Consider the following 15929-nt stretch of genomic DNA (forward strand, 5'->3'; position numbering starts at 1 on the left):
ACAATGATAATCAATGATAATAATTGATGCATTGATAACTAGAAAAAGTGCTCCTTGGAGCACAGGTCTCCGCCAGGTCAGGTAGGTTATTGTGGGTCAGCAATGTTGATGGAATATGAAGAATCGGACAGATCCATCTTGATCACATGACTATAGAGATGATGTATACCGATTTGCGTGATGTTTGGACAATAATATTATATATTAATAATATAAATATAATTATAATATCAAAACATTTGTTTAGCAAAAATCGGCCTCCTGGTGGCGCTATAATTGGGCAATGTCAAAAGGGTGGCATTTGTTCCTCAATGTAGTGTGCAAAGTTTCACCGCAATCGGTAGCTGCGTTCATGATTTGAGGCCTTTTGTTCAAAACAGGCTACTCCCGCAAACTTAAGATGTCAATCTTAGCCAATCAGGAGGGAATATGAAAAACTGAAAGACCTGTTTCGTTTAATGACTATAGAAATACTGCGTACCGATTTGTGTGATGTTTGACAAAATCAACAAAATCTGTTGGAGTAATATACATTTTTAATTTTTAATATAAAAAAAATGTTTTGCAAAAATCGACCTCCTGGTGGCGCTATAACAGGCTGATCTGACAAATTCAGGGCAGAGGTTCTGCTCTGGCATCCAGGGAGTGTGCGTGCACAGTTTCGCTGCTATCGGCCCAACGGTGCCGGAGATTAGCTGTACACAGACAGACGGACAGACACACACACACAGACCGACGGACAGGGTGCAAAACATAGTCTCAAGCCACGCCTTTGGCCTGGCGGAGACGATAAATAGAAAATGTACTTTGTAATTTGTGCTTTTGAGGAACTCCAGTACTTCCATTTTCAAATTTGACAGAGCAACGGTGATATTTGACCACGAGTATCTACAGTAAAAGTACTTTGTCCGACACTGTGGGTAGTGGGATAGTAGGAGAGCTAGTCATAATGGATAGACCAGGTTTTTCCAATTAAGCGCTGCTGTACTTTCTCTCTGTGTGTGTGTGTGTGTGTGTGTGTGTGTGTGTGTTTGTACTTGTATTACTATACTTGTGAGGGCCAAATGACCACTCAAGTATATAGTTTAATTCAAGACATTGGACATTGTGAGGATAAATGGTTATTTTATGGTTTAAAACGATTATTATAGTTAGGCTTACAATTAGGAATAGATTCAGGTTAGTATTAGGCTTTCAGAGGTTAAATTTAGTGGCTGGGGTTGGGGGTATATGCCTGATTTATACTTGCGTGCTGGTGTCACAACCGAAAATAGCTGATGTACAAGCTCACACGTTGCGATCTTGCTATAGAAATAATGATCTAAAAACGACATTCATAAAATCTCCATCCTGAAACGTTGAAGTCCTCACAAGCATAGTAACGCAAACGTGCGTGCATGTGTGTGGTGATGATCTCATGATTGGCGGAGTGCCAGCTGGTCCCCCTAAGCTAGCCAAGAGCCTAGTCTAGCCTCCTCTCACCGGGCGCCTCAGACAAACGGGGGCCTGGTTACCTGCCAGGCGGAGCGAAGGAAAAAGAGCCACGGCATGTGTTTACAGTACGATAACACCTCTAATCAGGTGGCCTGTCGAGGCCAGCTGCCTGTGCACACTGTCACATGGGCCCAGCGGTGGGTTCCACAAACCTCCATACATCACCGTCATGCAGTTAACTGCTGTATGGCATTATGCCCTCGCAGCCAGGTGTCAAAATTCAATGAAAACATCTACTGAATGTCTGCACCGACCTGCTCCAGTAATGCTGTTCAGTGAAGCCCCATGATATACTGAGCAATGCTCTGTGCAGTGGTGGAAAGCAAAGTACATTTACTCAATTCACTAAAAATACTTGAATGTTTCAATTTTTTTTATAGTGTAAACTTGTTATCCACTACATCTCAGAGGCAAATATTGTACTTTTTTGTACCTCAGCTATTTGAAAGTAGCATATCTAGCCTACAAGCTCGCATTGCATCGTGACGCATTGTGTGAGCTTGTAGATGTAGATTGAATGATTTTGACAAATTTTGTAAACTTAAAAAATGTGTGGGACAGCTCTGCATGATACTTTTACTTTAAGTATAGTTTGATGTCAATACTTCTGTACTTTCACTCGAGTAACATTTTGAATACAGGACTTTTACTTTTCAGTATTTCTACATGGTGGTATTGCTACATTTACTTTAACTAAAACAATGGGAGTACTTCTTCCACAACTGGCTGTGTGTGTGGCAATGTCATTATAAGTCAACAGGCTATGCGTTATTATGCTTGAAGAGCTCACAATAGATTTGTGGAGTGACACCCCCCTCTCTCCGTCCTCAAGGAGCAGTTTAGTGATTGATTATGACAAGTCCTTCCTGTAATACTGTTTCTTTTAACAGTTTCTCAGGTGCAGTTAGAACCGGCTCCCCACTGTCAGGGCTGTCAAGATCATGACATTTTACTTGGCCATTAATTGTCGATTTAACTGTTTTTGGCATTGAACATTGGAACATATACAGTAAATAAAAACAAATTGCGTTTCAGTTTTTTTTTTAAACAAAAATTGCACCTGGCAGACATGACAAATAACTTAAAATTACAAAGAAATATACTTTCAAAAATGTTTTTAAATAGCGGAACTGGTACGTTCTACAAGCTCACAATGCAACGCATCGCATTACAGACCTGGTAAGGGTCCATTTGGACCCAACATTGAGAATTGGGATTGGTTCAAAGCTTAACTGCCCCCATATGGGAAATTCATTTGAGAAACGGTTGTTTTATTTTCTTGCTCGCACCGAACATGCAATCTGGAGGGCGTGTGTCGGCCCGAGGAAATTGCCAAGGTATTGTTGCTGCAACCAAAAGTGCCTGAACCGCAAGACAATTTTGCGCTGTGCCGTCAAATTGAAATACAACCAGGCAACGCCTTTTCGCTTCCATCTGTCCGTTTGAAGCCCTCGATCCCATGGAAGAGGACAGGATGCCATAATGTGCTTCCTGGGTCTGGGGTTTAGGGTGTTAACCCGACTTCACCCAACATTTTTGGACAGTGACACAAAGACATGAGGCCGGAACTGAGGCGCGATCGAGGGCTTCATCTGAACCAGAGGCTGCCGCATCTTTGCTCTTCATGTGATCCTATGACAACAGACTGGTGTTGTCATCTGAGTGGGACACACACACACACACCTCTAGTACGACATCATCACAGGCTGGGAATATCCTTTCCATCTGTGTAAATCAGCTTTGAAATGATCAGGAATCTCATATTTCCATCATTATATCCACATCATTGTCCATGGCTCTTTTAACCACTTTCAACCTGGCATCCCTATTGTTTGGTATTTCAGGCAAAAGAAAAATGTCAATCATAATAATTAGACCTCTTTGATCAGCTTCAACCAGCTGATTGCTACCAAAGTGGTCATACTTGAGTGCCGGGGGCGGGGCAGTTAGGGGTTAAGTGTCTTGCTCAGGTAAATGGTGCATTTATATAGCGCTTTTATCCAAAGCGCTTTACATAGATTGTGCATTATATTCACACATTCATACACCGATGGCGGCGGAAACCATGCAAGGCACCAACCTGCTCATCGGAAGCAAATGTAGGGGTTCAGTGTATTGCTCAAGGACACTTCGACACTAACTCTGGGGGAGCCTGTGATCGAACTGGGAACCTTGTGGTTGCCATCGCGGTTCCCATCCGGCTCCCCTGTCAGGTGATAAGAAGCGGCTTGCTAGCTCCTCATGCATTGAAGGAGGCATGAGCTCAGTTCTGGGCTCTCCCTAGGCTGGCAGAGGGAGAGTAACACCCAGGATTACATAGGCAATTGGCACTGGGTGAAAAATGAGTTACAAAAACGTGGGATAAAAATGTAGCCAAAAAAAAGAAAAGATCAGTAAGCTCACAACCTGTCCCACGCGGGACCGGCTATTTTTGCTATTAAAAATGATTAAGTATATGGCCTGTTTTGGCCATAGTGCATTATTATTTATTACCAGTCATTGTCAGTCAATTCTTTGTATATTTCAGTAACAGGCTTTGTATATTTATTTGTCATACAGTACCTGCCCTGTGTAATTTGTTTACGTCAAATGTTCAATGCCAAAAACACAAATCATTAATTACAATTATCATTTATTTATCACATTATTTGTGATAATTAATCATCAGCTAAAATGTAATGATTGTTACAACTCCATTGACAACCAATGTAACCTGACTACACATTCTTAGTAATCTAAGAATGGAATGCAGGGCTATGTGGGAGTTGTTTCAGTGGTCAGACAATATGCTTAGAAAAAAAGTCTGATATTCTTATTGTGCAATACAAACTACCCTGCATGCAGTATAGTAGTTGGACGCTCAAATGTGAAGCACTGCTGATGCGCGCAAACCTCTGAATTGTTTTAGTTCATGAGTAAAGTGAAACCCTTTGAGTTATAGCCACTCGAACCCTTAGCATCCCTATTTCTGGGGGGAACGTTCTACATCTACATGCTCAAGTGAACACCCTTGAGTTAATTGGCTTGATGTGCTCTCTCTCTCCCCGCACTCTCGCTGGTAGCACATGGAGCTCGAACGGCCGCGGCACTGTGTGTGTGTGTGTGTGTGTGTGTGTGTGTGTGAGAGTCAGGCTGGCTCGGGTGTTGGAGCGTGATGTTATAACAAGGGTGGGGAGCCCACACAGTGGAGACATGGACACTGACTGCCCTGGCTTTTAGTTACACACCACCACCGGGATTGTTTGGTTAAAGGGTGGTCTTGCTGGACTGAACAGAATGGACTCTGAGAGTTCGGACTCCTGGTCCTGTTTGATCTGGGTTTTATAGCCCATAGTTTCCCTGTCTCATCATACTGTAGCTGTGGACAGCAGGACAGAATGGATGGTATATCCATCCCTTTTTGGGCTTAGCCTGTGTCATGCATTGGTGTATTTCTGAGAAGAAAAGAATGAGCGACCATGCACTTGGCGCTCTCTCCCTCTCGCTTTCCCTCTCTTTCTCCCTCTCTCTCTCTCTCTCTCTCCCCCTCAGACTTGGAAGCGGCTGGGCTTCTGAAAAGGGCGGTGACTTCCTTTTGGATAAACATGTCATTAATCTGAGAGACCACATTCTTTCCCATCGTAAGATAACCCAGCGGGAAATGGCCGGTGTTGTAACATAGGCGGACCCTTCAGATTTGGCTCTCTGGATTAAACCGTGGGGTCCCCCCATCAATGGAGACCTGTATGCAGGATTGGATTCGCTCGGGGGGGGTCAGACTGAATTAAATGCATGCATATACTGTCTGATATCTTTCTTTGGGTTCTTAGAAAAGCGTGATATAGATTTGAGATATTATGATGTCTCGTATCAAAATGTTATTCAAAGGAGAACGTGCACATCCAGTTGTGGCTGGTGCAGGACAGGATAAACAACAGCTTAAAAACGTAAAGTCAGCACGACAACTTTGTCAGATTTCTTTTTTTACTTGCAACAAAGTGTCAATACATCACAGGTACAGAGGCAAACAACATTGCGGCAAAACAATTTGGCCTTCCTCCAGTACGGAAGGTACAAATTGTTTTCCTCAGGTGATGAAGGACGGACATTTTCTTATAATGAATTGGAAGTAGCAAAACAACAACAACACTATTGTAGATCCCATGCAAAATCAATCATGTTGACTTAAAGGAGCAGTTCACCCAAAAAATTGCTTATTTTCTATCAATTACACACCCCATGAAGCCTTGAATTCATGGAGATTTGTTTGTTTTTGTCGCATTCCTAAGCCAATAATGTGAAGACGGTCAGAGTCTCCAGTAGGTTGAGTCTCCTACTGAGCAGCCATCCGGTCATCAAAAATGTACTTAGGAATGCGACAAAAACATAAAAATCTGTGTGTAATTGATAGAAAATAAGTAATTTTTTTGGGTGAACTACTGCTTTAATAAAATCATTTACAGCAGGAGCAACAGAACAAGTATATCTAACGGACCGACCGGACTGACTCAATTTGAGCAATTTGAAGCTAACTGACTTTGATTTCAGTGCTTTGTTTATGCCAGCCTGCACCTCAGCAGTCAGCAGTGCTCCTGCTGGGCCATTTTCTCTGCCTCCCGGCTTTGGAAGTCATCCGTTGCCTTCCCAGTCCTCACATCCTCTACAACGTTATTTCCATGTCCGTGTTTTGTCAGACTGTGAAAAGACTCTCCGGTTGGCGGTGACAGTGTATTAACCCGTCTGTCCCCCTCACTGTGAGCAGATAGCTCTCATATCCGGCAGTCTAACTGCGTCGAGGTGACACCTCTCCTAGCTCTGGGAACCAGTGAGGGGACAGTAACTAAGTACATTTACTTGAGGCTACAGTACTAAAGTAATCTCAGTCATTTTAGATGTCTTTGGCTATTCAAAAATAGCAGATCTACAAGCTCATGGCGCGGCACCGAGTGCCGCGCTATGAGCTTGTAGATCTGCTATTTTTGAAAAATCGTGAAAATGTGTGCAAATCTTTGAATATATATTTATTAAAGCGAACATTTGTAAAATATTTTGTTCCAGGGACCTCCAGTAGCAAAGATTTGAGACAAAAATGTTGTTTCCAAAAAATATATATATTCAAAGATTTGCACAAAATGTTGAAGATTTTTCAAAAATAGCAGATCTATTTTTTTTTCTTTTTCTTTACAAGCTCATGATTTTCACTCTGCTACACTTCAAATAGAAATATTGTACTTTTCATTCCACTACATTTCTAGGAAGGGGAAAAGGTATATTATGAATTAACCACTTAAAAAACTGTATTTCAAGCTCGAATGGCGCAGTGGTAAAGTGCCTGCCCGCCGCCGGAGAGGTTGTGGGTTCAAATCCACTGTGGTGCATCCGGCTTTGTCGACCGTCTATACGAACACAATTGGCCCGTGTTCGGGGGAGGGAAGCTGGGCGATGAGGGTGATATCAGTCACTGTACGCAATCCTACGGGCTGGTGCGGCACCTGTCAGCAAGGAGAGTTGGGCGGGAGGAGTAGGACACAACGTCCTCTCGGTAGGGGCTCCTCACTGGTAGGTGAGTCAGTAGGATACAACAGCAGCGACAACACACAGAAATATGTGTGAGGAGGAATTAATTGGCATAACGACTAAATTGGGGAGAAAAGGCGTCAAGATGCGACAAGTGTACTTGTAATCTTTTGGAAATGAGCCAAATTTCAATACAGCAATGCATTGATATTAAAAAGAAAAATGTACTTTGTAATTTGCACTTTTGAATACTTAGGTACTTTTAAAAGCAAGTACTCATATTTGACAGAGCAACTGTAGTCAAGTAATACTGGAACAGGAGCATCTATACTTTTACTCAAGTACTGGAGTTGAGTACCTGAGTCCGCCACTGCTCGTAGCACTGGGAACACTGCTGCAGTGGTGCCCGTTTGATGCCCAGAATGCTGTTTGTGTGTCAACCTTCCCCTGACCCGGCCTTTCCACATCTCTGTCACTACCACTCGTACTCTCACATTTTATGTCTCTGCTCCACTTTCTTTATTTCTCTCTCGTGGATCTCTCATCTTAGCTTCCTCTGCAACGCTGACAGCTCTGTTGAATTTCCAATTCCATTCCATCTATTCAGCTGTCTGAGGATTAGAAACCCTCATCCGTTCTGAGGAAAACACTGATGTAAAACAGCCTGACGTGTGACTTTTATATACAGACTGTACAATACACATTAGGGCTACAGCTATCCATTATCCTCTTGCCGAACTATAGATCATCTTCTAGGTTTTCGATTAATTGAATAATCAAGAAGCACTTTTTTTTGTCATATCAGCGAATCGATACTTTATACTTAATCATACGATGGTGTTGTGCAGAAATACCAAAAATGTACTATCAACAAGCTCACAACACGTCAAGAGTTTGTAGATCAGTTTAATATTTTGCGAAATGGTTGACAATTCTTGCCTATAATGACATGCCCAAAATTGTAAATCTTGAAGAGAAAAAAAGTCTCAAATAATTTGTCTAATCAATTAACCCATTAAAGCCAGGAACGCATCTGTGTCATTTTAGATTTATTTGGCCATTAAAAAATAGCAGATCTACAAGTACTACTTGTAGATCTGCTATTTTTGAAAATTTGTGAAAGTTGGTGCAAATCTTTAAATATATATTTTTTAAAGCAAACTCAAATCTTTGCTTCTGGGGGTCCCTGGAACAAAATATTTTGAGATGGAGGTCCGTGGCCAAATACATATTTTTGGGGGTCCTTGATATGAAAAAGTTGAGAACCACTGATATTACTGTACAGCAACATAAGTTTTTCAGAAAACTGATTTAGAAGACATTTTTTAGGCTCGGCCTCAGGTCTTAATGGGTTCAATCAAGTAGTTTGATAAACTGTTGCACCTCTACACACCTCAGAGTATTTACATGAGATTATTTTCTCATGAAAAACTGTCATCACTGATTGTCACTTCATTATTTGACTGCAGTCTCTCCGTGTTGCAGAGCATGGTTTCATTGGCTATTCACCGGAGCTGCTCAGTAAGAACTCTCTGCCAGATTACAGCCCAGGAGAAAACTTCTTCACCGTCTTTGGGGTTTTCTTCCCTGCTGCAACCGGTGAGGAACCTTAACCATTCCCATTCTGATCGTCACATCGTCGCTGTCGGCTAGAAACTCTTGTATGTCCAAAAGTCATATTTTTCAGGAAATGGAAAATGTTCCAATGGATCCACTAATGTGCAATCCCAATATGTTGCAATTACGACACGTTGTGAGCTTGTAGATCCGCTGTTTGTGTTAGTTTTGCGCGACACACTTTTTAAATGTATTTTTATTTTATCCCACAATTTTGTAACCCATTTTTCACTCAGTGCCAAAAGCTGTAATCCTGGGCGCTACTCTCCCTCTGCCAGCCTAGGGAGAGCCCCTGACTGAGCTCATGCTTCCTTCAATGCATGAGGAGCTATCAAGCCGCTTCTTATCACCTGACGGGGGAGTTTCCCCGGTAGGACGTAGCGCCTGGAAAGAACACGCTATTCCAACTAGTTCCTTTGCCCTCCATCAGGCGCCCCGGCTGACCAGGGGGAGGCAGTATAGAGACCCTAGGGGACACGGGGAGAACATGCAAACTCCACATGCGCGACACTCTTTTGCAGTGAAGTAGAGTATTCATTTAAAAGTTGAAATGTGGAGATACAAGGTTTCTGCCCGACAGCGACAATATCTTATCATACGGTAGGCTATGAGAGACACATCCATGGAAAGATTATACTACAGCTTTGTGAGCCAACAACATGGTGTAAAACATTATTTATGTGTGTGTGTGTGTGTGTGTGTGTGTGTGTGTGTGTGTGTGTAGGGGTGATGGCAGGCTTCAACATGAGCTCAGATCTTCAGCGGCCTGAACACAACATCCCTGTGGGAACTCTGGCAGCGGTCTTCACCTCGTAGGACCACACACACACACACACACACACACACACACACAATGTGAGCTTGGAGATCTGCTACTTCGCTAAATGTTCACCCATTTTTTTGGCTGAATGTTCACCTATTAGGACATGCCCAAATTAAGGACGCTAAAATAGGGTTCATGTGGTTGAATCACAAAATTCCAAGTTCAGCCTAACCTCCCCCCTGGCACTAGTTTTCAAGTAAAATGTGCAATCGGGACTTGCACATTTGGCATTGGTTCTCAAACATTTCGATTTCAAGGACCCCAGTGTGGTATGCATTAGGCTACGGACCCCCATAACTCAAAGGTACCAAATGGACCCGAATGGGTCCAGACCTGTAAGGTCAGCCCTCACAGATCTGTAAGGGTCCACTTGGTTCCTATCTTATCAGTGATTTTACTGGGGCACACCCAGGAACCCTCTAAAGGACCCCCTGGGTGTACCCGTACCCCACTTTGAGCACCACTGGCATACAGAATCATATTTTTTCACAAAAGGCAAGCTCAGCCTTTCCCTTTTGAATGAAAACGGAACAATCATCCTTGGTTGACCCGTATCTGTAACTCCATTCTAGATTTTGTGTTGACATAATTCTCCTATTAATAGTGTGAGAAAGCCGCGTGGATAATGCTGCTGTGTGGTTGTGTTGGTGGGGCTCCACAGGTGGTTCCTCTATCTGGTCTTTGTCTTCCTACTGGGGGCCATCTGCACCAGAGAGGCCCTGCGTTATGACTTCTTGATAGCGGAAAAGGTAAACTCTTTTTTTTCTCCTTTTCTCTACTATTTCCCCCCCCCCACACACACAGTGACGAGCTCAGTTTTGTTGCGGTGTGGTTTTGTGGTTTTGTGTTCACCCTCCTTCTCGTAATGCCATCCAAAGGGCAGGCTTTGTACAATTCCCCCGACCTGTCATGGAAGGTTTTTGAGTCACGCTTTTGGCATGGTGGCTAGAGAGGGACTGTCCCAAAACGTCACAACAGGGCTGGAACTAGAGCAAGCAACAGCCACACAAAGCAAGATGCTAAATGGGTCCACTTATTTGAAAGTATGTGTGTGAAATGTTGGTGTGACATGCTCCACCAGACTGTGCTAACAATATAATAACCAAAAAAACTAGATTTATTATAATAAACACAGCCAGGAGATAATATGCCGGGGACAGCGATAAAATTTATATTTGTAAAGTGTAGAGCATTTAGAATAATCGAATAACCTTACAGGGTGTGCAAAAACAATATCAGTATATACAGACACTTTACGATTGTCTACAGAATCAGCCTGATCTCCAGCCTTTTTAGTATACATTGCACGGACCCAGTGCACGTCATTCCGTGCATAGTTGCCTAGAAAACCCGAAATTCCGTGCATATGTACGGCGAGTCCCACGGTGGGCGTAACCAGTTGCAACCCGGAAAAACCCGGAAGCAGAGCAGTCCCCACAACAAAATTTACGATTCTGTGCCTATCGGTACGTAACTCAAACGGCGCTGAGTAGGCTCAAGGGAACGTCGCAACGTTCGGGACGGCAACTCGTTCGCTTTAGCTCACTCGGTGGTCCCTTACGTGGCGACAGTTCCCTTGAGACTGCACGCCTCCGAAATGGTTTAGAGTCAATGGGGGAGATGCGAGGCGGCTATGCACGGATTTTCGGGTTTTCCAGTTGTCTATGCACGGAATTTTAAAAACGTTCAATGACAACGTTTCCTCTGGCGATCGGGTTGACAGAATATAGAAACGGGATACAGTATACATACATACACACACACACACATACACATACACATAGAGTAGAAGGCTGGCCTAAGTATAAACATAGTAAACATGAATGGAAATATGTGAACTGTAGCAATTATGAGCCAGATATAGTCCACTCTCTCTACTTTGTCATAGGATGAATAGCAAAAATAACAATTGAAAAGATTTGCCCAAAATAGGGACTCCAGGGAAATGCGGATGTGAGTGTTGTACTGGGCTGGGCTGCACTGAACAAGTGTTCTGTGGGGTCCATTTACACAGCTGCTGTTAGCGAGGCCAGGCGTGAGAGTAGTGCCGAGGAGAGAGAGAGAGAGACACACACACACACACACACCCACACACACACACGCACGCACGCACGCACGCACGCGCGCGCACACACACACACACACTTTTGTATTACTATACTTGAATCACCATTTTAGGATTGCCACTTTATGAATGCCTTTTTTTGGGCCTTTTTTTATCCTAACTAAAGCCCAAAATAGCTAGTCTACAAGCTTGTAGATCGACTATATTCGGTGTGCGACACTTAGTTGCGTCTGCATAAATCAGGCTTAACTCCAACCTTAACCCCCAAACCTTAATGTCTAATCCTAACCCCAAACTGAATCTTTTCCCACCTAAAAATCTGTCTTTTTCAACTATAAAACAAGGACCAGGGAAATTGTCCTCACAATGTCTATTTCTCAAATTCTACATATACTACCCTCACAAGTGCAGTGATACACACACACACACACACACACACACACACACACACACACACACACAGCTGCATTCACAGTCTGTTGGTAGAGAAGGGTCTTGGGCCAAGGGGTGATTCATAGGACAGGCCAGTGGTTGCATACAGTACTTGTTGATGACAACTTCACTCAGTCAGGGGTTGGCATGCAACTTGAAAATAGTCAGGGCTTGTCTGTCAGCGTGTGCTTGTGTAAACCAATCAACTGGATCCCAGTATCGCAGTCATAATTGGCATTGGATGCACCGATATGGAAATTCTTGGCCGATACCGATGTTTGAAATAACAATTTAGCCCATAGCCGATACTGATACCGATATTTGTTTATTTAGTTCTTGGTGTTATTATTTCCCCCATTTTGTGCCAGGGAAACCTTCATTATAATAAATGACTGTTCAGAATCTGCAGCTTGGTAGGCTGTAGATAACCAGATAACCAACATAGCCAGCACAAAATTGATGCTTATAAACAACAGATAAATATTGGCTGCTGCTATCGGTTAATGTCAGCTTTATTTGCCGATAACGGCAAATATCAGCCGATACCGATATGTGGGATCGGTGCATCCCTAGGTGGAAGAAGTATTCTGATTATTTATTTAAACAAAAGTAGCAATACCACAATATCAGAATAGTAGCTTTAATGTTACTTGAGTAAAAGTACAAACGTATTGGCATCAAAATATACTTAAAGTGCCAAAATTTGATAATGATAAAGATCCTAATATATTCGGTAGGAGACTCCTTTGCGTCTCCTACCGGATACATTAGGGTCTTTATTATTATCAAATTATTGGCGACGAGAACAAAACAATCTTCATGAATTCAATGCTTCATGAGGTGTGTAATTGATAGGAAATAAGTAATTTTCTGGGTGAACTACTCCTTAAGTTCAGTACTTGAGTACATGTTCTTAGTTGCTTTCCGTGACTGATAATTAGTTTCGAACCGTCACGGAATCTTTATGGACTTCCTTATTGTAATAAGGAGGCGGTTGGTCCATATTGTTTTGGGACTGTGTTTTCATAAGGGGCTGGCTGAAGCGGAACTGAAGCCAGGGTGTAGTCGCTCTCTGAACTCCCCCTCCATCCCTCTGTTTGTTTTCCTTCTTCCCCCAGGTCTCCTTGGTTGGTTTCCTCTTTCTGCTGGGCCTCTATATCTCCTCGCTGGCTTCCTGCATGGGCGGCCTGTACGGAGCACCCAGGATCCTCCAGTGTGTCGCCCAGGAGAGGGTCATCCCCGCCCTGGCCTTCCTGGGGAAAGGGGTGGGTGGACGGGTGGAAGGATGGATGGATGGATGCTTTGAGGGAGAGATGGTCCTCTCTTACACTGACATGATGTTAAAACGATGTTCCACTTTGGTAGAAACTCGGGTTATATACTCTAGCTACCTGCTATGATATACAAGTAAAAATATATCACACTTTTTTAGCACATACACTAATAAAGCAGATGCTTCCAATATATCGTTGCTATCGGGCAGAAACCTTTTTGTGTTTTTTCGGCCGGGCACCTAGGCTCAAAGTAGCCTGTCTCTCCCTTTTTAACAAAAAAAGTTTTGTTTTAACAATAGAATATCCCTTACCTTACCTTTTTTTAATTGTAGTTAGTGTCTTGTGCAGTGGTTCTCAAAGATTTTTATGTATTTGAGTGTTTGTGCCAGGAACCTCCACAGAAGATTTGTCAACATTTTTAAACGTTTGAAAATCTTCAAGCTCACAACTCGTCGCAATGCGACGCGTTGTGAGCTTGTAAACATTTCATGGTGTTTATACTGTTCCACATTTTGCTGGGGACCCCCTGGACCCCACTTTGACAACCAGTGGTGTATAGTATAGCACCACAGCCAAAATGAACTCTGACACAAACAATTGTAACGCAGAGGGAGTGTGCGGTGCCTGTCCTGCATGCATACGGGGGGCGTGGTGGGTGGACTCCATGGGAAACGGTGAGAAGACTGCCTAATTATAGAGTGACCCAGTCCTCCACCCCATAGAAGCAAGGGGGACTGAGTCCATTAGAGCCACTCGCATAACATACACACACGTACCAACGTTGCCAGATTTTGCTAGAGAAATAGGCAACCAGCTCTATGAAAACAAGCCCAAAAGAAGCGACTGCACACATGAGCACTTACATCGGCTATCTGAAAATAGGCGATCTACAAGCTCACAACGCGTCGCATCGAGCTTGTAGATCGACTATTTAAAAAATATATATATTGGGGAAAAAGTTATTAATTTTTTTTAAATTTTTTTTTAAAACAACACAAATCTGGTACGGGGTGGACAAAATTTACAAGCAACTTCACCGAAAAACAAGCCCAAATTCGCTCATAATAAGCAGACATGGCAACACTGACACGTACCCCCTCATACAATAATGTCCACGTCCTGACCCCGGCGACCCCGCCCGCTTCCTCGGTCTTCCCCTACCGAGCGGGCAGCAGCGTCTGACCTCTCTCAGCGGGCTGGAATGAGGCCCTAGACATCTCAGTCCAAATCAAAGCCTCAGAACAAACGCAGGAAGGGAGACAGGCAGGGCCCAGCCCTGCTGAGCCTGGAGGCTGGCCAGACGCAAGCTATATAGCGCTATAGTTTAGCCTCAAAACTGGAGCTGGGTAGCAAGAAGCAAGATCTCAAGAATCAACTTAGTCATATCACAGGTTTAAAGGTGTTGTATGCACATATCATAAAACCAGCAGATACAGTACAAGCAAGCTAGCTAAGAGAATTTGATTAATATGTGAAGTTCAAACTAAGACTTTGTTCAGGTTGCAGGCAAATCAAATTTGTTTCTCAAATACAATCTGTAGGATTGACTGTCCACACTGATATCTGCAAGTGATCAGATCAGATTTGTGTATTCAGAAATTGTCAACCTTTCTGCATTGGTTGCTGTGGTAATGACATAGCGACATAGGCATGAGTAATGGAAGCTCAGAATATGTCGTGACGAGTTGTGAGCTTGTTGTTCGGCTATTTCCAGAGGATGGCACTGTCGTATGACAGCGTATAAATCAGGCTTCCGAGCGTCCAGACTGAGACGCAGCTTTAGAAATCAGATCTGAATCTCATGTCAAACCACTTAGTAACGTCACGTGGCTTACAACTGGTTCACAAAGTCAGTTCCCATGTGGTATTTATTCTGTTAACACTCGATCTGATTCCAATCTGAATAGACCAAAATATAATTGGTGCTGCCAGTCTGAACAAAGCCAAGTACCGTGTTCTTTTACCTTGTGCTGTATCATGATTTGTGTGAATACATGGACCAAATACACCATCCCACTCTCCTCCTTATCTCTCTTTTTTTTAAATGTATTTTTATTTCTCTCTCTCTCTTACAGAGAGGCCCCAACAAGACCCCCGTGGCAGGCATCTGTCTGACCACCCTGCTGACCATGGCGTTCATCTTCATCGGCCAGGTCAACGTGCTGGCCCCCATCGTCACCATCAACTTCATGCTCACCTACAGCGTCATCGACTACTCCTACTTCAGCGTGGCCATGACCTACAAGCTCCAGACCCAGGAGAAGAGGGACGTTCTTCCCCTGGCCAGGAGGACATCAGGTCACAGGGCTTCGGCCAAGCAGAGCTGGAAGCCCCTGCTGGAAGTCACCCACCAGAACTACGGTTCTAGGTAGGGCTGTGAATCGTCTGCTATCTCACGATTCGATTTAAAAATATTTTTATTTTTTTCAAATCAAAGCAATTCTTGATTTGATTCCGATTCTTGGCGTTACGATTCGATTAAAAATCAATTCTAAGTAAAAAAAGTATTCCAAATCAGTTCAATCCAAATTATTATATATTATATATATCTTGACTTTAACAACCAAGTGTAGTCCGACAGCTCAAACAAAGAATTATGTAGTACCAGACTATGTATACCAGGCTTTGATGGAATCTTAGATGTGTAGTTCTGTTTGATGCAGAAACGCAACATAATTGCCTTGATGCAAGTAACATTAACGAGCGTCAGCTGGACAGTGACACACAC

General features: G+C 43.2%; 1 protein-coding gene across 2 annotated transcripts in view; it reads left to right on the top strand.

Moving 5' to 3' along the window:
• slc12a8 (solute carrier family 12 member 8) overlaps window positions 1-15929 on the top strand; it is a 29517-nt gene that overhangs the window by 10297 nt on the left and 3291 nt on the right. For both annotated transcript variants that reach the window (XM_080412827.1, XM_080412828.1), the window contains 5 exons: window positions 8476-8589; window positions 9332-9419; window positions 10092-10179; window positions 13046-13192; window positions 15277-15569. In XM_080412827.1, coding sequence (XP_080268953.1) covers window positions 8476-8589; window positions 9332-9419; window positions 10092-10179; window positions 13046-13192; window positions 15277-15569 — 730 coding nt within the window. The remainder of the gene's footprint in view (window positions 1-8475; window positions 8590-9331; window positions 9420-10091; window positions 10180-13045; window positions 13193-15276; window positions 15570-15929) is intronic.

This window comes from Gymnoscopelus braueri (assembly GCF_963280865.1).
Source record: "Gymnoscopelus braueri genome assembly, chromosome: 18".
In the NCBI taxonomy this organism is placed as follows: Eukaryota; Metazoa; Chordata; class Actinopteri; order Myctophiformes; family Myctophidae; genus Gymnoscopelus; species Gymnoscopelus braueri.